This window comes from Tachypleus tridentatus, chromosome 7 (assembly GCF_004210375.1).
Source record: "Tachypleus tridentatus isolate NWPU-2018 chromosome 7, ASM421037v1, whole genome shotgun sequence".
Taxonomy (NCBI): Eukaryota; Metazoa; Arthropoda; class Merostomata; order Xiphosura; family Limulidae; genus Tachypleus; species Tachypleus tridentatus.
Genome location: NC_134831.1, coordinates 14,297,101 through 14,320,020, shown reverse-complemented (window position 1 = coordinate 14,320,020; position 22,920 = coordinate 14,297,101). Strand labels below are relative to the sequence as shown.

The 22,920-nt window shown below is 35.1% G+C and overlaps 1 protein-coding gene across 1 annotated transcript; it reads left to right on the top strand.

Annotated features, from left to right (window-relative positions):
• Positions 1–508: 508 nt before the first annotated feature.
• On the top strand, positions 509–19,880 carry LOC143254929 (uncharacterized). The gene is made up of 8 exons (XM_076509840.1): positions 509–645; positions 6,127–6,248; positions 7,182–8,969; positions 13,567–13,646; positions 14,085–14,191; positions 15,015–15,280; positions 16,159–16,313; positions 18,724–19,880. The coding sequence occupies exons 1-8, from the start codon at positions 509–511 to the stop codon at positions 18,883–18,885; spliced, it is 2,817 nt and encodes a 938-aa protein (XP_076365955.1). The 3' UTR covers positions 18,886–19,880.
• Positions 19,881–22,920: the final 3,040 nt, after the last annotated feature.

Below are 22,920 nucleotides of genomic sequence, written 5' to 3'. Positions count from 1 at the left end.
GGTCAGTCTTCTTGTCAGTGCAGTGGTCAGTGGTCAGCAAGCGCTCATAGATATAAAATACATAAAAGGAAGTTCTGGTCGAACCAATCTGAATATTCACGGAGAAAAAATAATCGAAGGTAATATTATGCTGGGAAATTGATACTAACCTCGAAAGTTTCAATAGCAAGTTGTTTTATGTTGAGTAAATGTTACTTTCTGATTTTAATCCCAAAACTACAAATATATACGTTTTTCTTTGTTGTTGTTTTTTAAAGTATCCAATGTTTGATTTTCATGTTTTAATTGTAGCAATAGTAAAGTGTACAGAACTCGTAACTTTAAAATAACAGCAACCATCTGAATGGCAGAATGGATGTGTCAGTATTCAATGGCAGTGAAGTGTCATGTTAAAGTATCTTCAAAGTACACTTTGTTTTTTTTTTATTGAATTAGTACTCGTGTATTTCGTTTCGTTCTTGTCTATACACCTACCAGTTGTGTGTTTCCTGCTAGATTTCTGAAAGCCATGAAGCGCTTTCGAACAAGTTTGTTCCTGACTATCCTGGCGACTCTAATACCCACGAGTTCGTCAAAACCACCCAATCATATAGCTCGATGTGAGTATGAATACGTTTTCAAAGTTGAGTTATGTTTACTGGTAAGGTAAAATGCTTTAAGTAAGAGTCAGTCATGAAGTTAGAAAAAAGTAGAGCGCGCTTTTATTTGTTTTATACAAATACTTCGCTTTATGATGTAAATTAAAACATTTTGCCCTATAGATTAGTTTTATCTTGTAATGGTCACGACCTGTTGATAATGGTATACATGTTATGAATACAATAGAACTCTTCCTCCCCCTCCCTCGCTTTCCTTTCTTTTGAAACTGTTTTTTGTTTTCCAACACTAGCCATTGTATATTTATATTAGTAATTATACTAACGCTTATCTTGCTTGAAAATAGAATACGTATAATTCCGAAACGTTGATTAAAACGTTTACAACTGTTGCCGTCGCTCTTGTCCGTTATCAACTCCGTATCCTACCAAATGAAACAGTTGGTTAAAGAAATCTTACTTGTGCTCATCGTTCATTATGTCATTTTGCTCTTATAAAAATTATTTTTCGTGTAACATAACAAATAACTTATGTAATGTACAATGTTGCAGCTTAATCAAGACTCCATCTGAGTATTACATAATATTTATATTTAACCATATAAATTAGTTTATATGACAGTATTTTGTAACAGTATAGACAGCGATGGTTACAAACACTGTAGTTTTTTGCAATATAACGTTACATTGGTCAATTTGTTTTCTAAACAACAAATGTGTTTCCGCAACGTGGTACGTGAACTTAATTATTTTGGTGGTACACATTTAACAAAAACAAACAACTTTTTCTCGAACTCGAAGCTTAGTTTCTTTTGTGTTGTTGTTTTTTTTTAATTTCACGCAAAGCTACACAACGGCTATCTGTGCTAGCCATCCCTAATTTAGCAGTGTAAGACTAGAAGGAAGACAGCTAGTCATCACCACCCACCGCCAACTATTGGGATACTCTTTTACCAACGAATAATGGGATTGACCGTCACTTTATAATGCCCTCACGGCTGAAAGCGCGAGCATGTTTGGTGTGACGGGGATTCGAACTCGCGACCCTAGAATTACGAGTCGAGCGCCTTAATAATCTGGGCAGGCCAGGACCCAAAGTTTAGTGAGATCAGGAAAAAGAGATTGCTTGGTTACATATAAAAGTTTAACTCATAAGATGTCATGTATCATCACGCTAGAACTATTAGTATTGGCAACGCAGAACGCATAAGCGCGTTTTGTTGCTAATATATAAGTATAATAAATAATGAAGCATACATTTGGGTTAAAAATACGATACAGTTTTATTTAACGTCGAGATGGGCTCGTACTATACAGTGTATAGTAAGATATACAGAATACCAATTTGTGATAAAATAGTTTTCCCTGTTTATGCGTTTGTTAAACTAAACCACGACAGTTTTGTCGTTGTTTTCTTTTAGTGTGATGAAAGGTTCGCAGTAAGGAATATATATTGGAAGATAAGAGTAACAATTCCGTAATAAATATGTCTTTTCCGTACTTATAATTTTTTTAATGCATACCACGACAATTTTCCTTTTTTTGAGTGTCGAGAAAGGTTCATATAAACAATGTTTAATGGTAGGTATTGAGTACAATTTGTATAATAAAAATATTTTATGTTGTTTATATGTTTGTTTAACTAAACCATAACACTTTATTGTGGTATATGGAAAAACAAAACAGTTTTATTCATATTTCACTTGGTAAAAAATATATAAGTGAATCACTCAATATTTTGTTATTATGAATCAATAACGCGTTCAAATATAAGACATTAAGAGAAGCAGAATGCTGAGAAAAACACAACAGAATTGAAATAAAATAAGATAACGCAATATATAGGTTGTTTACTCATAGTTCGTGAAAAACAGCCAGTTTAGGAGCGGAAGTAAACTATCAGCGCGATTTGGCCCCAGCGTATCTAGGTCACCTGGGTTCCCCCCCCCGGTACTTTTGGAGTTGTGGGTATGTACGCAAGGCATGGAACACGAATACTGTAGAAAAATAGTGACATTGCAGATTTCCGTTCACGCTTAATCCTTAAAGGTCATGTGCAACTTTCCTAACAGCTGTTACACGTTCCACCGAAGTATAGCTACTGTTATTCCCGCCAAACTCTGGTTCTTTTTCTCCTACGAACCAAAACTCTTCTGCTATTGGGTTAAAACAAAGACCGCATAAACCTTGAGTTCAAGGTTAAAACTGGCTTGCAGTGAGATGAGTTGATATTGAGAAGTTGTTCAGTTCCAGAGAAAATTTTATACTAATGAGAACCTGACGATGACCGAAGAAGGTCGAAACGTTGTTCGCTCCTCTACGTATAAAAAATGTCTCAACCCAAACGAGCCGTTTTTCATATATATTTTTATACTAATAAGATATCATCGATTAGTTTCTGGGAAATTTCATTCTGATGTAATTATACTGAATGACTAAACCAACTATTCAAAGTTTCAGTGATGTCGAGAAAACCCACTTGTAGAGAAATATATATGCAAAAACGGCTCGTTTGGGTCTACGTAAAATATTTTCTTAACCCAAACGAGCCGTTTTTGCATACATATTCAAAGTTTCATACTGGTATTTCAACTATAAGCCATATATTTTAATATTATAATTTTTATGTTAGCTAGAGGGTACATTAGGCTAAGATCAAGTAAACTATGTAAGTCTTAAAATATTCAAAATTGATGTCACCAAAACTTATTGACTTTACGAAATATTTAGAATAGTTATTGAATACAAATTTTGGTAGTTAAGGCACTTGACTCGTAATCTGAAGGTTGCGGGTTCGCATCCTCGTCATACCAAACATGCTCGTCCTTTCAACCGTGGGAACGTTATAATAAACAGCCAATCCCATTACTTGTTGGTAAAAAAAATAGCCCAAGAGTTGGCGGTCGGTGGTGAAGACTACCTGTCTTCACTCTAGGAACAGCTAGCGCAGATAGCCCTCGTGTAGCTTTGCGCGAAATTCCATAAACAAGTTTGGGTGAGCCGGTTAATAAACGAAATAAGCTTTGGACTAGGACTATGGAGCCTATTTTAATTAACCACAAGCACTTTAATTAATGTTTTATTTTATTTAAGTAAGTTTCTTTTGTTATTTTTTACGTTGTCCTCCGATGGATCACTGGTAAGTTTACGAATTACAACGCTAAAATCCGGGGTTCGATGCTCCACGGTGTACAGAGCAGCTAGCCCAGCTTAGCTTTACTCAAATAAAACAGACAGAATTTTTATGTTAGTCGAAGTTTTTCTGTTTGCGCATCATTTATAAAGTTAATTAAGCCTAAAATTTTCTTTAATTACAAAATGTACAACCCTGTAAAATGTAAAATAAAATTAAACTAATATGTTATCCCTATTGAAGTGGACTTTGAATTATTTTCACTAAATGATTTTGAAAAACTCTTAAAAATCACAACGTACTAACACTGTTTAATCAGTCATCTCAGCTCCATAGTTTTATTCAACAGCCTGACTGTTGAATAATTCCTTCGTCATCATAACAATAAAATAGTCTTAATAGTTAGTTACAAAAGGAAAACATTTTGTACATTGTATCACAGATTTTTATTCTATTTTTTTTCTACATCTGAAATATATAACCAAGCATGGCTTTACAACGGGAAGAAGTTGTCCCCTTAGCGGTCCCCAAATTACTATGTCATTGGAATGGATGTCTTACAGCTATTTAAGCTTGAGTCCCCACATAACTTTGCTGGGAAGGGATTAGACCATTTTTATAACTGTAAGTAGCAGTTCAATGCCGGTCTGATGGCTAGAGGTTTGTTTGTATTTTTTAAAGCAAAGCCACATTTGGCTCTCTGTTTTGTCAACCGCAAAGAATAGAACCTCGTATTTTAGAGTTGTACGTGTGTATACTTATTGTTGCCCCACCGGGAGACAAATGGATTGGGTGCTAGATTCACAATCTGCAAGTGGCGGCTCAAATCTCTGTTATCGAACATGTTCGTCCTTTCGGACATGGGGCATTATGGTAAATCCTACTGTTCATTAGCAAAATAATAACCCTCGAGTATCGTGTGCGAAATTCAAAACAAGCAAACCAACTTCAATGTTACAGTTTTCAAAAAAATATTTTAAACATTTTTTACGATATTGAAGAAAAAGACTACATACACATTTCAGTACTGTTAAGAAATATAAAAACTGATATAACCAAACTCATATTAAACTTGAGGAACATGGCCACTTTAACAAGGTCAAAGTGGGTAACTGTTCAATACAAGGGCACGGAATCACGAACTATCGTGAAATTTAGATATGATTAATAATTAATTGTAAGTTTTGAACTGTTCATAATCAAATAGTTTTACTGTGTGAAAACTAAGAAATAAGAGTTTTAGATTTAAAAATATATATTTATAATATGTTATTCTCTGTATTGGTACTGAATGGAACAACTTTCACTATTTTCTGATGAAATAATACTAGGAACGAGAGTAATTTAGCAAATTAATTTGAGCGGTGGTAATCGAGCGGAAGCTTGAGAATTGTAACTGCCATTTCTAGAGGGCGCTCGATATTTTAATCGGAAAAGTAATAAACACTTAAATATTGTTATATTCGTGTGCGTGTTTTGGAATAAGACAAAATACTAAAAGATATAATATGGAGAAAAGTATAAGAAAAATCGTTTGTTTCTACTAATAATATCTTACGTTTTATTTTTATTTTAGTATGATCTTTTGGGGGCATGAGAAAATATTTGGCTGGGCGTCAAAAGCATTGATCGAACCTTGCGAGGTATTCATCGAAGCTAAAGTAATATCTTACGTCAAGGTAATGTTTCTTCACATTGAATACAATATGTACCTCGTATGTCATGCATTCTTCGAAATTGAGCGCCGAAAAATTTGTGCCCAAAAGCAATAGCCATTCCAAAATTAGACCTGTATTACGTCCTAAGGACTCAATATAATGTGATCTGATCTGATTTTTCATTTCTCGGAAACATTTTTTGATTTTAAAATAATGCCGGAGTACAAAGAATGAAAGAGTGCGTTGTTGTTTTCCTTAAATTCTAGTCTTGATTCTAGAGTTCTCGACTCATAATCCGAGGGTCGGGGGTTTCAATCTCCGTTACACCAAGCATGCTCGCCCATTCAGCCTTGAGGGCGTTATAATGTTACGATCAATCACATTATTCGTTAGTAAAAGAGTAGCCCAAGAGTTGACGGTGAGTGGTGATGACTAACTAGCTGCCTTCCCTCTATCTTACACTGCTAAATTAGGAACGGCTAGCAATAATCCTCGTGTAGCTTTGCGCGAGATTCAAAACAAACAAACAAACAAACAATTCTGGAGTTTGCCAGGTTTTCATTTCTTTAACTTGTTTTGGTACGTAAGAAAAATATTTTGTTATATTCTTACTTTGCCAATGCACCTACAAAATACATTTCACCATATAACATATTTCAGCAATTACAAATCACTCAACAAAATACATAATCACAGATAAAGTGAATATATGTTTAAATTTATATGTATTTCCTTTCAGATCCAGGTACAGGACAGTTAAAACTTTCGGCGCCTATCCTTTGAAAGTGGATTTTCTCGGAGCACTCCCCGTTTTCCCCCAAATCCAAATCTCAGGCATTGAATCTTTATATCCCAGCAAAGGCAATATTTTCGCCCAACCCTGAATCGGGTCGTTTTAAGTTGATATCTTATCGGCTTTTCGAACTCCAGGATCTGGCTTGGTGTACTTTCCTTGTGTGGTCTTTGTCTCGCCCCCCCCCCCATTTTCTCACCCGTCATTTTTATAATGCCCCACCTCACTTCATTACCTTAAATAAGTCAAAGTAAAATATAGGTAAATTCCCAAGCAAAATTAAATAATCTTTCATGTGAGGGGACGAAGAGGAACCCCTGTTGGGGAGAGAATTATTCTGACATTTCTCTCTATAAACTAAACCCCTACCAAGTTCGTTTGCGTTTGCGTTTGCCTTGCAGTAGGAAGAGCAGATTCTACCCATTGCGCTGCTTTGCACAAAAAACGACAATAACAATACCATTAAAATATGGAACCAAAATGTTAATCGAAATGCAACGCACATTTTAATGCATCAATGACGATATTCGAATACATAACCGATACCCTTAAAGCGCTAATGATAACCACACTATAGATGTAAATTTCTACTCTACAAGAAATAGATTAAAACTAGGTCTGAGCCTTTTTTACGTAGATTGCATTTTTAAGCAGAAGATACTTTAAAAGTTGTAATTTGTTTATAATTGTACAAGGCGTTTCAATCTTATTAATATTATGTACGATTTTTAGAAACGTTAAATGTTTAAAGCAACTGATTGCATTCACGAATGTCGTCTTTGAAACAAATTTACCAAAACGTTTCTCTTTAACCAACAGATAATCTTGGCAATAAATGTAAGATATTGAATGTTTATATTTTTAATAGCTATGGTACGTTCTAAAGTTTACCAACTAGTTTTTACTTACTTCTAGTAACTTAGCCAGACAGCATAACAACAAACTTTTGATCCCATATAGAAGTTTCTGTGTCTGTAGTTTACACTTTTTCTTTTGTTTAGGGAAAACACTGAATCTTTACCGAAAGCCTTGTGAGGACGCCACCGGTAAAGCAGGAGTGTGTATGTTCAAATGGGACTGTACCATCAGAAATGGCGTGTTGCTATCAACCTGTACCAGTGGCTTTCTCTACCTTAGTTGCTGTAAACTGCCCTCAAAAGAACGAATAGGAGTTGACAAGGATCAAGATGCAAAACCTGCTCCATCGCCGCCTCCCAAAAGTGTTTTAGAATTGTCACCAGATGGCAGCACGAAACCGCTCATACCTATGATCACGACCCCCTCCCTCACGACGACAGAGAAAGATTTACACAATGGTATTTCCTTTGGTGTTTCTTTTAATATGATAAATATTATGAAACCAAAACCTACCAGTACAGCCCAACGTTTAACAAATAATTCGTTCCCTACACGTACATCTTTGATTTCTCTGAGTGCTAGTGATAAAACCACGGATCTCACTACATCACCAACACCCGAATCTCTGTTTGTCAAATCATCAACAATTGTGGATGTAACTGAAAACATGACAGTTTTAACAGTTAATAACAGTATTGTTAATAGAGAAACTGACACGTCAAGAATTGATAAGAATCTCACTAAAGCCATGTTAAATTCTAACTCTACCACCTCACTACATTTTACCACGCCAGAGTTCAAGACACACGCTGGATATTTCAGTAGCACTGATGTAGCTGAAAATGACATTAATGAGCTAGTGCTCGACACAACTGAAAGACTTATTGATCCTACTAGTACGAGCTTCGAAACTTATTTCAACTCCAATCATGTTAATAAAACTATAACTGCCGCCATCTCCACAGTCCCTAATGAGAACACAACGTATCTCATAATAACAGCCCCAGAAGTAACCCCAAATCTTCCAATCCTGCCTCTCACTCATCGTAATCCAATTTCAGGGACTAAAGTCGTTTTTCCTCAGCTAGAGGTGAATGACATCTCAAACGAAATTAACACCAAGCCAAGTTCTGAACATGAGTTCTACCAGACGATGTCCACCACGTTTAGCTCCAATATAAGAGTAACGACAGAAACATCATCAAATTCTCTCTTCTTTCATCCAAATGATCCCGTTCGATCTGTTAAGACCACAACTGAGGAAGTAAACGTAGGAAAAGAGCCCATTACGGAAGCTATTTCAGAATTAGAAACTGGAAACTCTGTATTGGAGAATGTTTTTTCGGGTTCTAATAACACTCACAGTGATTACTCACCTTCTCTTGCAGCTCTAAATCTAGATGATGAATCTACTACTTACACCATTACGGCATCGGTTTTGGATAACTCGGACTCTGTCTCACCAACTTCTAACGATGAACACATTACTATTACGTCACTTTATACCACGGAAGATGATAATTCTCAAGCAATAAAAATTACAGAATCTTCCCAAGTGACGTCACTATCTAACTCCACACTATTTAACGTGTTAGATGCCACATCTACATCTGTCATTGCATCAGAAAACGGTATTGACAAAGTTAACAACAATCTGTCAGTAACTAGTGAAAATCTCATTGGAAGCACTAGTATTTCAGTGCTTAGTGGTCTTGAGCCTTCAGTCCTTGACTCATTCACAAACAACAAGAATTTTTCAACTACCATGACAATGGTCGTTAGTCCTTTAACAACTAATGTGACAGACGCAACATCGCTCTTAGCGAATGTTGTCACACCAACAATAACAGAGAATCCCCTTACCGTAACCAAGTTTATAACAACAGCGAATGTCCCAACGCCAACCAGGCACAAATGGGATTACAAAAAAGGTAAGTTTATTATGTTCGTAAAACCTGCCATTGTTTTTAAGTTTGTGAAATTACAGGCAATGATCATTATTGTTATATATCTTAGCTAAATTAACCTGAAGAGGACCTAGGAAGGTCGAAGCGTTGTTCTCTCCTTTTCAATAAAAGTGTTAATACCCATACCAGCCGTTCTCAGATACAAGAAAATATATTGTTCCTTCAATCTGTTGTTGCTTACTAGATGGTGGGACCTGGAGCTGTCTTCCTGCTTTTTTTTTAATGTAAAATGCTTATGGCAAGCCCACAGTGGCTCAACGGTATGTTTGCGTATTTACAACGCTAAAAACCGTGTTTCAATACCCGTAGTGGGCTGAGCACGGACAGCCCATTTTGTAGCTTTGTGCTTTATTCAGAACAACAGCTTAAGACAAAATTAATTGTACAAAATACTATTTTTTCTTAAATATTAATATTTCCGCTTCAACACTGATAGCCCATAGAGTAACTTTGTGTTAAACAGGTGATCAGGTGCAATAAATATTTATGCATAAGGAATTTATGAATCATTGTGTTTATTTTTACAGAATTACAGCAACAAGTATTTGCCCTCTGTAAAAATAAAAGGGAATTAGACTAAATAATTTGTAACAAAAATAACGGATAGGCATGAACTTATATTTAGAAAAATATTGTTGAATATCCGTGATGACGTGAAAAGTCACTTGTAGAGAAAAATATATATGTAAAAACGGCTGGTATGGGTTGAGAAAATATATTTTACATATCTGTTAGACTGTTAGTATAGGCATTTTGATTTAAGGTATTTTGTAAATTAATATATAATGATTGTTTAGTTTTTCATAACAAGAGAGTTGAAAGTTAACCGTTTTAATAGTTTGGTTACATAAGTCGGTAAGAGTCGTACGTAGTGTTTGCAATCACATTGTTGTCGAGACTTACTTGTATTGTTGACGTCAAGTTATTAGAATATTCGGTATTTTCCTCGTTACCTGAACTGAGTATTGTTAAATTAGCGCAGTTTGCGCACTTTACAGAAAGTTCCGACCTCAGTGATCAACACTTAAAAAAACAGTGACTAAACGATCGCAAGTCAAGTGAAGAAAACTACAAAAAAATGTTACAAAACGTGAAATTTGCCCGTGTGTAAGTGATTTGCTATAAATGGTGATATTTTAAAGTGAGTTTTACAGTTTAAATAGAGATAAGGAGGATAATTTGTCTTGTCAAAGGATGTTCTAAAGTAATTCAACTCGCCTATGTAGACTTTGACAAAAAGAAGACAGTTATTTAAATTCAGGATACGACTGTGGAAACCCCCGCGATAACGTAAGTGAATTATTCACTAATACTATTGTAATAAAAGTAGAGAAAACTGGTTCTTGTCAACAGGATTCTAAAGTAATTGTGTCAGCTTAAGTGGACTTTTGACAAGAAAAGAGAATTATTTAGTATTTGAGACAGAAATGTGATTTTCATAACGTAAAGAATTTTTGTAGATAGTTTCGCTTTTTGGAATATATTTTAAAACAAGTGGAGTGTGTGCTGTCTGTTTATTGTTAAATTTATCGTCAATAAGTAACAGACATCTGTAGAAAAATCCTCAGACCTCTCATGTCTAAAACCCTGACAAATGTTAATAATGATGTTTCAAGAAATACCAACAATTACAGTTACGACAGAAAGTATTCGTACCCCTGCGTCCCGAGTAGTTTTTTGCTCATAACTTAAAAAGTATCACGATTAGACTAATAGACATATGGTATATTATAAATAATATACTAACACACATCTACATAAATGTTTATGTAAATTAAACGACAAATAAACTGTTTATAAATAAATAACCAAAAATAGGAGGAGCAGAAAGTGTTCGTACATTTCAGAGCGTGTGAGAAAACTGATATTCCCGTAAAAAATTTTGTTTAGTTTGGCGAATAAACTACATTATACCATTCCAGAATTAGACACTGGGTTCATAATTACTGGAATTTAACCAGCAAAAAAATGTACTTCCGGTAATTTAGCGCCGTCTCCGTCATTATCTGCTTGGTCATCATGGCAAACAGGAAACAACTATCCAGTGATTTGAAAAAAAACGAATTATTGTAAAATACAAGTCTCGTGTGTTTCTTTCCGGTATTGCTACACAATTTAATATGCCGAAATCTACTGTTCAAAGCATAATTGCCAAGTTTAAGCTTACAGGATCAACTGCTAACCTCCCTCGTTCCGGACGCCCCCCTCCCCCCCCAAAAAAAAATAAAATTTCAGAGAGAACCAAGAGGAAGGTTCTCAGAGAAGTTAGTAGGAACCCTCGTTTAACGCGTAATGACATACGAAGCTGGTAAGGGAAACTGGGGTTGAAGTAAGCACCTCGACAATTACGAACATGTTACGCTTTTCTGGGTACAAAGTATGCCGTCCTCATCGAACTCCATATTTAAAGCCTGTTAATTTAGAAGCACGATTGAGGTATGTAAGAAAGCATGTAGATAAACCCTTTATCTATTGGAAAAGTATTCTTTGGTCAGACGAGACTAAAATCGAGCTTTTCGGCCACAATGATGTTCGCTATATTTTCCGTAAGACGGGGGGAACGAAATCTTCCAAAGAACATCGTCACTACAGTTAAACACGGAGGTGGCTTGATCATGCTATGGGGTTCCTTCAGCTCTACTGGTGTAAGTAGCCTTCACCACGTCAACGGAATCATGAAAAGAGTACGGTGATATATTAGGCACTTATATCAAGAATGATGCTCGGAACTTGCGACTTGGGCGTCGTTGGATCTTCCAGCACAACAATGACCCTACGCACATATCGAAATATGTGCAATCCTGGTTGCAGAGGAACTATATAAGCGTTCTGGAGTGGCCATCGCTGTCACTCGATCTCAACCCAATTGAAAACGTTTGGCTAGAGTTGAAGACCAGAGTTCATCAGCGTCATCCGAAAAATTTACAAGAGTTGGAGGCCTTCTGTAAAGAAGAATGGAAGAAAATACCAGTCGAGTACTGTTAAACGATTATGGAGGGCTATGAAGAGAGATTACGCCAAGTAATTCACCTGAAAGGCTACACTACTGACCATTAAAGTAAACGCACGAACACTTTCTGCCCCTCCTTTGTTTGGTTATTTGTTTACAAACAGTTTATTTGTCGTTCAATTTATATAAAAAATTATGTATATGTGTTTTGGTATAATATTTATAATATACCATATGTCTATTAGTCTAATCGTGATACTTTTTAAGTTATGAGCAAAAAACTACTCGGGACGCAGGGGTACGAATACTTTCTGTCGTAACTGTATATTAAGACTAATTTATGGCCCAGCATGACCAGATGGATAAGGCACTCGACTCGTAATCCAAAGGTTCGAATCCCCATCGAATATTATCAATTGACACATAAAAGAAACACAGAACATTTATGGAAGAAAACCAGAGACCGCGTGACATTTAACGTCAGTGCAAAACCTTTATACCTGTCCACTATGGTTTTCTAACCTGGCCATTCTGCACGTGAGCGTATAGGGTGTTGTTAAGGTTGAAATTTCAATTTGTCTTTAATGCTTTATGAAAATAAATTCGAAAACCAGTCGTTGTTAGGAACAATGTTTGAAGCAAGTGTTGTGGATAGTGTAACATGCTATTCAAAATATGACTGATGTTTTTTTAGGTTGGCCAATAAATTCAGAATTATTTTCATATTAAATACCCTAACTTAAGATAAAAAACAATTCTATTATATCGTATTTTGCACTATCTTGCTACCTTTATTAGTAACGATATAAACCAGTTGATCTCAAAACATAAAATTTCTCATTAAAAAGGTGATTTTGTAATTTACAAACAAAAATCTCTTGTGGGAATTAGCGTAAAATTTCGATTTCTTATCTAGAAGTTATTTTTTGTTTGTTACTTTATTATTAAATACAAAGCTATAGAATTGGCTATCTGTGCTTTGCGCTCTCGTGAGTATCGTAACCCAATTGTTAACATACATACCTCTCAGTCTTGGAGTAACCCTCCAAGTTGAGAGAGGCAGTTATTTAGCTTTTATTTTTTGAATCCCACAACGGGACAGCGGCAAGTCTACCGCCTTACACCGCTAAAATCAGGGGTTTGATTCCCGATGGTGGACTTAGCAGATATCCCACAATGACTTTGCTCTAGAGTAAATAAACAATCAAACAAAAATATCTGTTTTCTGTAATATATATATATATATATATATATATCGCCACAACTTTAAATAAACACCTTAAATATTTATTCATTTGATCATTATCATTCGACCCCTAGTGGCACAGCGGAATGTCTGCGGACTTACAATGCTAGAAACTGGGTTTCGATACCGTGGTAGGCAGAGCATAGATACCCCATTGTGTCGCTTTGTGCCTGATTCCAATTAAACAATCATTATCATCCCTGAAGTCTCCTTCCAGTGGCACATTTTGTCTGCGGACTTACAACGCTAGAAACTGGCTTTCAATACCCGTGTTGGGCAGAGCACAAATAGTCCATTGTGTAGCTTTGTGCTTAACTTCAAACAAACATTCGTGAATATTTAATAGTGTTTTTTTCTTCCTTTAGACTGCGGAGTTCGGTCATTGAGACCCTACGGTAGGATTGTTGGTGGCCGCAACGCTTACTTCGGCGAATGGCCCTGGCAAGTGAGTCATCTGCATTGTTCTGTTAATAGTTAACGTATATAGATTATATTTTACTCTACAAAAACAACATTTACCGATGCGGGTTCCATATTTACTATACTGACAAATGTACCACCGCCTCGCGCGATATTTATTTCTTTTGTTTCAGGGGGATGTTGGTACGGCTTGAATGTGAAGATCAGCATAAGGTGATCTCACGGACACCTTCGCATAATAAAATATTGATGTATCTTCCACCTATCTTTAACCTTTACAGAAGTCTGCTCGAGATTGCATTCAAAATTTCATAAAAAAAATTGGTCCTGCCGCTTTATAACGACAACTTGTGACGTCAAGATACCAGACAGACAGATGGACAGCCCTGCTCTATGTAACCATAGGGATACAGGATATCGTTTTCTTTGTTTGCCAGTAAACGTTGTAAGTTTTCTGTTGCAGGTTCTGGTGAAGGAAGCAACATGGCTAGGACTATTTTTGAAGAACAAATGTGGAGGGGTACTTGTGAATTCCAAATACGTCCTAACAGCAGGTCACTGCCAACCGAGGTAAACGATTTCTTTGACTTATTATTTCGCTTCTGGGTCACGTGTAAAATTAACACTTACACTGCGTGAAATTGAAATCAAACCATTGTCCTTGTTTGTGTGTTTGGGAAAAACCACATTTGGTTAGCTGTTGTTTTCATTCATCGAGGAAGACTGAACATTGGATTTTAACGTTGCAAGTCCGTAAACTTACCGCTGATCCTCACCAGAGGGCATGATACTTTATAACAGTGAAATAACCGATTAAAAAAACAAACAGTTCACGACAAGACTACATTTACAAGAAACAAATTTACATTTTGAGCCTACCATCTTCCCCTGTTGTTGAACGGTGGTCTTGTGGGCAAAAATTTGTTGTTCAACTACCGCGACAGGTAAGACGGGTATCTCATTATGTAGATTTGAGCTAAGAAAAAGTAGTTCAACAACCACGGCAGGTCACACAGATATCCCATTATGTAGATTTGAGCTAAAAATCTATCTGAGCTTTTTAACGAGGTTCACTTTCCACATAAAATAAACTTGACCCTCACAACGTGTTTTGTTGTTGTTTCTTCTCACTGTAAAGTTATGTTCTCTTAAAACATTTTGATGTGAACATCAAACAACTAATAGAGAGCATCTAATACTTTATACGAAATATTCCAGCCGTGTCAAGCAGAACCTTACTAAACCACAGTTCTGACTCGGACATGTGACGTTCTTACTTGATAACTTTTGTCACGGTTTAGTGTACATCGTTTCTGGTTTTATCAATTTTGGTTTTCCAAGAATGTATTTTTTTTATCCCTCATGATCGCGAAACACAAATTCTTTTCCGTAGGTTTTTGGCTTCCCTGTTGGTTGTACTGGGAGAACACAATTTCAGCGAGGATAACAAGTCTTTAAAGCCTGTGGTCAAAAATGTTAAGAGGACAATTGTCCACAGAAACTTTAACCTCCAGTCCTTTGAAAATGATTTGGCGTTGTTGGAGTTGGAAAGTCCTGTTCAATTTCAACCCCACATTGCTCCAATTTGTCTCCCAGAGATTGGAGAAAACTTTACAGGTAGAACAGCATTCGTCTCTGGTTGGGGGAAGCTTTCTGAAGGTAAGCATTTGGTTATGTGATATTCTAAGTTTAAATTCATAGAATACTATATCTATTACTGATACCAGAAGACTGTAGAATGCCAACTGTCATCAAGTGTTAAAGAAAAACAAAAATCTGAATTTATGCGCCACTTATGAGTAAGATTATATTTTTGAACTGTTGAAACATTTACTGTGTAAAGTATTGACTGAACAAGTTGGATGAAATTGTTCCAGCAGTACTTAGTGGAATTAATTCCAATAATGATGGTATTTTCGTGTTACATGTTATTTGTGTGATTTATATGTTATTTGAAACATTGTAACCAACAAAGTAATGGACTCTCAAGCAATATTTACATAAATAGATCAGAAACAATATGCTCAAAATTCCGATGGAGTTCAGATCCCATTTATATTTCTAGGATTAGCCTTTAGTCTTACAAGATGTAATTCTAGGATTAAATTCTAATTCTAGAAGCTGTAATGCTATTATTAAATTCTGGTTCTAGGAGCTGTAATTCTAGGATTAATTTTTGACGCTAGGAGCTGTAATAGTACTACTAAATTCTGGTTCCAGAATCTTTAATTTTAGGATTAACTTTTTGTTCTGGAAATTGTAATTCTGGAATTAATTTTTGTTTCTGGAGCTTTGGTTATAGTATTATTTTTTCTAGGCGATATAATTGTTCCTTGGTAAAAAATTTTGTCAAAGTATTGTTGGTTGAATCCTTAAAAGTTTCGACATTTGTTCAGTAAAGGTCTTTCCTACAGAAACAAATATCTAAAAGTCGGTAATACTAAAACCAATAGTTTCAAAAGAGTTAGGTGGCTTGTATTATCGCAGGTGTTTCGTTAATTGAACAAAATAAAATGGAACAATTCTTTAATTTTCAGATGGTCCTGTGCCCCGTGTTTTGCAGTACGTGAAAGTTCCAATACTTAGTAATAGCAAGTGCCAGCAAATGTTTCTCGATGCAGGCCACGTCAAAGAAATTAGGGATGACTTTCTTTGTGCAGGCTACGAGACTGGAGGAAAGGATTCTTGTGAAGTAAGTATTATATATAGAGATTAGTTTTGGGCCCGGCATGGCCAGGTGGGTTAAGGCGTTCGACACATAATCTGAGGGTCGCGGGTTTGAATCCCCGTCGCAACAAACATGCTCGCCCATTCAACTGTGGGGGCGTTATAATGTGACGGTCAGTCCCACTATTCGTTGGTAAAAGAGTAGCCCAAGAGTTGGCGGTGGGTGATGATGACTAGCTGCTTTTCCTTTAGTCTTACACTGCTAAGTTAGGAACGGCTAGCGCAGATAACCCTCGTGTAGCTTTGCGCGAAATTAAAAAACAAAATATTAGTTTCACTACTTTTTATGTATTTATCCATTCAACTTTCTCACACAGATAACGTCATTTTATATAGTTCAAACCACCATTTATATTACATTGTTTTTGGAACACATATTACACTCACACCCTCACTTGCAGGTTTATTAATATTTTTGCAAGTAAATATTTACTATTTTTTCCTACACCAAAATATGCTCGCCCTTTCAGCCGTGGGGAGTGTTATAATGTCACGATTAATCCTACTATTCATTGGTAAAAGAGTAGCCCAAGAGTTGGCGGTGTGTGATGATGACTAGCTGCTTTTCTTTTAGTCTTACACTGCTAAGTTAGGGACGGCTAGCGCAGATAACCTTCGTATAGTTTTGCGCGAAATTCAAAACAAACATATATAATATTAATGCATATAAAAGAATTTGAGATGCGTTATATTCATTTCTTAGAACTAAGCAGTTTTGCCGAGAATAAAAGTTAATTTATTAATGAAAAATTATTAGGCATATTCTTTTTAGAAATAACTAAAAAATATAGATTATTAAATTCATTATTTTATTTTCTTAGAGAAAATGAAAATAATTTCTCTACCCTAATCAGGATTCTGGATGGTTGTTCAATAAATCAGTGAGTGTAATACAAGATTTGTAGTGTGTATGTACCGGTGGTAGCCCAGTATTGGTACCTTTTATTCGAGCCTGTCTAATCATGTAACATAAGCAATTAGAAATCAGCTATGTTCAGTGTGTTCTCGTAGGAAAATTTTTCACATAAAAAATTATCAGTTATCTGTAAGCCTACATAGTTTAATGACAATGGCAATGAATCAGTTAAAACCTAGGCTTTCTGCTGATTATAAATTTAATGAGAACTGGCCTCAGAAAAATCTTAATAGTAAATCAAAGCATGTCAGAGGAAAGCCGGGAAAGTGGTTTCTGAATTTTCATTGATCATTATAGCCTCATAACAATGAAGAATATAAAAGTATAGCTTCTAAACGTCAATTACGAAATTATAAAGAATAGTTTCTTTACATTTCTTAGCTTTCTAAGGAATGGGCAAAAAAAATCGAGAATAGAAAATAGCTCATGAACAAGTATCCAGATTCTCACACTGGAGAATATGAGGTTGTTTTTAAATATTTCCGTATACAATTGAGATCTTAAAACTTATATGATATTAAAAGTTTATTTCTTGTCTATTGTTTGAATAAACTCACTGTAAAGTTGTGACATGCGCAGTGTATCCCGCCTGCATGCTAAAAGTTAATCACACATTCACCTACCTGATGTGTAATCAGTCACGTAGGCACATTCACGTTCTTTTCGGTATTTCAAACTATTGCCAATTTTTACGGTCTGATTTGCTTATCAAGTGAAGTATGAACTCAAAACTACCACATCAAACATTTATAATTCTGTGAAGAACAAAGCTGAAATATCTGAGGAGGCGTTGGTCGAAACTTCAAAAATGGGTTTGTTTTGTTTTGCACTTCGCGCAAAGCTACTCGAGGGCTATCTGCACTAGCCGTCCCTAATTTAGCAGTGTAAGACTAGAGGAAAGGCAGCTAGTTATAACCATCCATCATCAATAGTGGGATTGACCGTCATATCATAAATCCCCCACGGCTAAGAGTGCGAGCATGTTTGGTGTGACGGAGATTCGAGCCGGCGATCCTCAGATTACGAGTCGAGTGCCTTAACCACCTGGCCATGCCGGGCCCGAAGATTGGACATGCGGTAACAGGTATTATTCTCAGCATATGATTTACTATAAATCAGCACCGGTACTGGGCACCGAATACCACCGGTATCTACTGCAAACTCTGGTATAATATATGAAGAAATGTAAAAAAGTATTTACAATATTATTTGGTGATCAAAGGTGCTCGTTGACGAAATTAATTTACGTAGAAGTATTGAAATTTTTGTTGGGGGTGATTACTGTTCTTCATTGTTCTAGTTGTTTTTGTTTTGTTTTTGCTCTGCTGCAAAAGAAAAAACATATTGGTGTTAATACATTACGAATAACAACATAAATATGAAATTAATTGTGGATTCCAGTTTATCACCAGGTCAAAAATCTCTTCTTACTTGTTATTTGCCCATTTATAATTTTTAGGGCGATTCTGGAGGACCGTTGATGTTACAGAGAGATGATGGACGGTGGGTTCTGGTTGGAACAGTTTCCCACGGTATTCATTGTGCAGAACCCAATCTGCCTGGTGTTTACATGAGAACAAAGGCCTACAAATCATGGATCGAAAGCATAATCAACACTTAATATTCCTGAATATTGGTTACACATGTTCAAGTTGTCACGCACAAGAATTCTTTTCCAAGAAAAATGGATTTTGTTATTTCTTTTCAGACCAGCTCATCATTTAAAGTTTGAGCGAACTCTAAACTACGAGCCGGTGAATTCGACAGAGTTAATTGTCAGGAACTAATCTGTTTTGCGAAAAACAACAAAATGTTTAATTTCCTTAGTTCTGTAAAAATAGAAACCCAGCAGATTCAAACATTTCCAGCAAATAACATGTTCAAAATTTTCGTGTGAAGAAAAACAAAAAAATTCAAAACTTGAAACTAAAATGTTAAACTTTTGTCCTATATTCATAACCTAAATAGCAACACACCACTAGACTTTATTGTTTGGGAAACAACTATAAAATACCGAATAAAGTTATTACAAATATAGAATGTTCCAGAAATAACTTCCCTATTTGAACTTTAATAAAACCATTATTTAAAGTCCATAATATGGTAGCTGTATCTTGAACACTCTGCATTTACACAACTAAAAAAAGGGGGACGTAAACGACATGTTAACATTCTTAAACAGAAGAGATTGAAATTTAAGAAGTTCTTCTAGTCTAGAGCTTTCAGCTAGTGAAACTATTCCTGTAACACTTCCGCTTTCTCTTGTGTAAAACATGTCCAACTTTCATAAACAAATACCTGTAATGTAATGTCAATGCAGCCGGTTTTAAGTCGACAACAATTTCAAAGTTCAAACTCTCTTTCACTTTTTGACATTTGCAAACAACTATGGCTAAAATAAATTTAAGGCACTTACTGTTTTACTTATGAAACTCAATGGACTTGCATGTTGTGTGTTAAACCACTTCTAAAATATGGATAAATTGTAGAGAGAAATAATTCCTACAAAGAAACGTGGACTTTAACAATAAACTTCTCATAACACTTTCTTATAGGAGTAGTGATTTGTTTATATTTATGAAGACATAAAGCTGCTCTTTAGAATGATCGTTCAGTGTTAAAGCACTAATCTATTACAAAATCTTATTTTTGTGTAGATCAAAGAAATAAAATAAAAAAGTTATGATTACTTTTGTGTCATGTAATTAAACACATGTTTTTTTATATATAAAGAACGCTTTAAAAATATGAAACCATTGTTTTTTCTAACTTACTGAGCATCTTCCTCAGTAGCATAGCGGTATGTCGGCGAACTCCCACCGCTATAAACCGGGTGTCGATACCCGTGGTGAGTATAGTACAGATTGAGTAGCTTTATACATAATTCAAAACAAACTTAGTGAGAACGTGTTTTACATAAAAGTGTTTTTTAAAGTTGTTTAACTGAGTTATTTATAATATTTATATTTATGTATTTTTAAATCTATACATTTGTGTTAACTTTTTTCCCACAAAATCTAGAGACCGTTTCTAATAACCTTATAAATTAAACCACTGGCCCGACTGTTACAATTGAAAAATGATCGAACATTTTAATACAAAGTTTTATTTTGAAATGATTGAACAAGAACACAGTAAACAAAAGTTTCGTCTTCTGTTTTTGGCTGTTGTTCAAACTAGTTCTCACCTATTCAGAATTCAAGCTGTGGTTGTTTTAGCTATCTGGAGAAACGGAATGTATGTTTCTAATTACTCACGTGTATCGTAACAATGTTGTGATTGTATTTATGGTTTGTTAGTGTGTAGCAAATAAACTATAGAACCTTATGGTATCTTTGAAATGGTGAAAAATATTTTTACTTCCTCAAACTTAGTTTTTGTTCTCGTTTACTGAGAACAAACTTATTTTTATTGTTTTTAAGCCACATTTATGTTTTGTTTTAAATAGGCTTCTCTGCTCTGTGTACACAACAGGGACGGAACATCGATTTTTAGCTTTGCCATCCCTCAATCTTACAACTGAGTCGCCATGAAGCAAATTATGTTTAAGCACTCTTACAGTACAAAGCACAATACTTACATCTTACTTCGAGTTAATAATATTATCTTCTTGGCTTACGTCAGTTTTTTAATATGGAAGATAGACATTATTTTAAAAATATGTTTTTGAGGGGAAAAACGACATCTTAACACTTCAATTCTTTCTATTAATTAAAAGGCTTGTTACATAAAAAATGTATAACTTTAAGATGGATTCTGTTTCTTTAAACCCTTTTATTTTGTACCCAGGATTTTTCTGATGTGATTAATCAGATGAGGGAACTATTCTAGAATCTAGTGCAAACAAATCGTACTATTACTTCAATTAATAATAATTAGTTACATATCAGTCCTTTTTCCTTTTTAATTAATTCTAATTATACGTCAAATTATTTGTATCTCCATGATTTTATTGATTCCAAGGTCCCTAATAATACCAATCATAAAAAAAAACGCTAACCAAAATACTGCCAGTGTTTTTAATAATTCCGTTACTTAGAGCTGGGGTTTCCTGGGTAATTTTAAATAAGAACTAATTTTTAGCTACATTTTCAGGCAGGTCCTTAGAGTGACTCTAGTATTAAGCGTAAAGATAAAATTACCACAAATGATGTAAAATTGAAGCGTCTTCATCATGCGAAACTAAAACAATAAAATACACCTCACACACCTGAAATGTTTTTGATGCTATAGTCAATTAAGTACATTAAATAATGACACTTTTGTGGACCTCAGGATGCTGTTTACTGTTAATCTACACACACGAAACTTTCCATGATACATAAATTTTCTTGTTGATCCTAAAAGTAGCCACTAATTCCTACCTCTCCTTTAAAGCACATGATTAAAAGACAACAGCAAAAAGCCCTCTATTTGAGACAATCCGCCTCCCGTTAACGAAAATTTCAAATCCAGATGCATTTAGATTTCCCCATTTATATATTTTAACACGGTACAAAGAACACATTTATTAATCGTTAATATTTTGCTATTCAAATAGTTTCAACGTTTATGCTTGCTAAAAATTTTACAATAAAAGACTAGTGATGAAATGTTAAAGAAACGAGTAAATGTCCCTCTATAAAACAATTTCTGAATAATCTTGAAAATGCTCCAGGGTTTTTTTTAGAGACAAAATACGTTTAAAACTGTTAAACTTAAGGATAAAAGAGAAATGATAATCTATAAATAATTTCATTTTCCAAAATACTTCCAATGGACAATAAGGAGCTAATACATATCGATTGGTTAACTTATTGGTGTATATATATGTATATAGAAGACCAACTTTATTGCACTATAAAATAATTGAAAAAATCCACTTATTTTACTAATTTTAATAAAATAAAGTGATAATATTTTGTTATACATTAGTTTTTGTAACACTGGATGTTAAAATATTTAAGGAAACACCAGTGATATAACTCTCTCAACCCAGTAATTATCTCCTTTAATTACGATATGAGTTATATCAAAATTATTGTTTTGTAGTATATTAATGTTTTTGGTACATAAATTTAATTAATATTTCTATTTTTGTTTTGATTATTGTTAAGTGCAATGTGCATTACCCCATGCGGGTATCCAAACACGAATTTTAGCATCAAAAGCTTTCATATTTACTGTTGTGTCTCTTTTTCTTTATATGATGGAATCTGCAGATAGCCCGATGTGGCTTTGCTATATAATAAACAAACACACGCACACATTAAAATTTTGAGGAAAATGGCTCTTACTTTTGTGCTGAGCCCCGGCATGGCCAAGAGTGTTAAGGCGTTCGACTCGTAAACCGAGGGTCGGGGGTTTGAATCCCTGTCAGTCGCCCTTTCAGCCGTGGGGGCGTTATAATGTGACGGTCAATCCCACTATTCGTTGGTAAAAGAGTAGCCCAAGAGTTGGCGGTGGGTGGTGATGACTAGCCGCCTTCCCTCTAGTCTTACACTGCTAAATTAGGGATGGCTAGCGCAGATAGCCCTCGAGTAGCTTTGCGCGAAATTCCAAAAACAAACAAATTTTTGTGCTGCCATCTAGTATTAATCATCGTAAATATGAGCATATGTACATTTTTATCATGGCGAAGTTACCACGGCAATCTGCTACCGTCCGTAACTTTAAA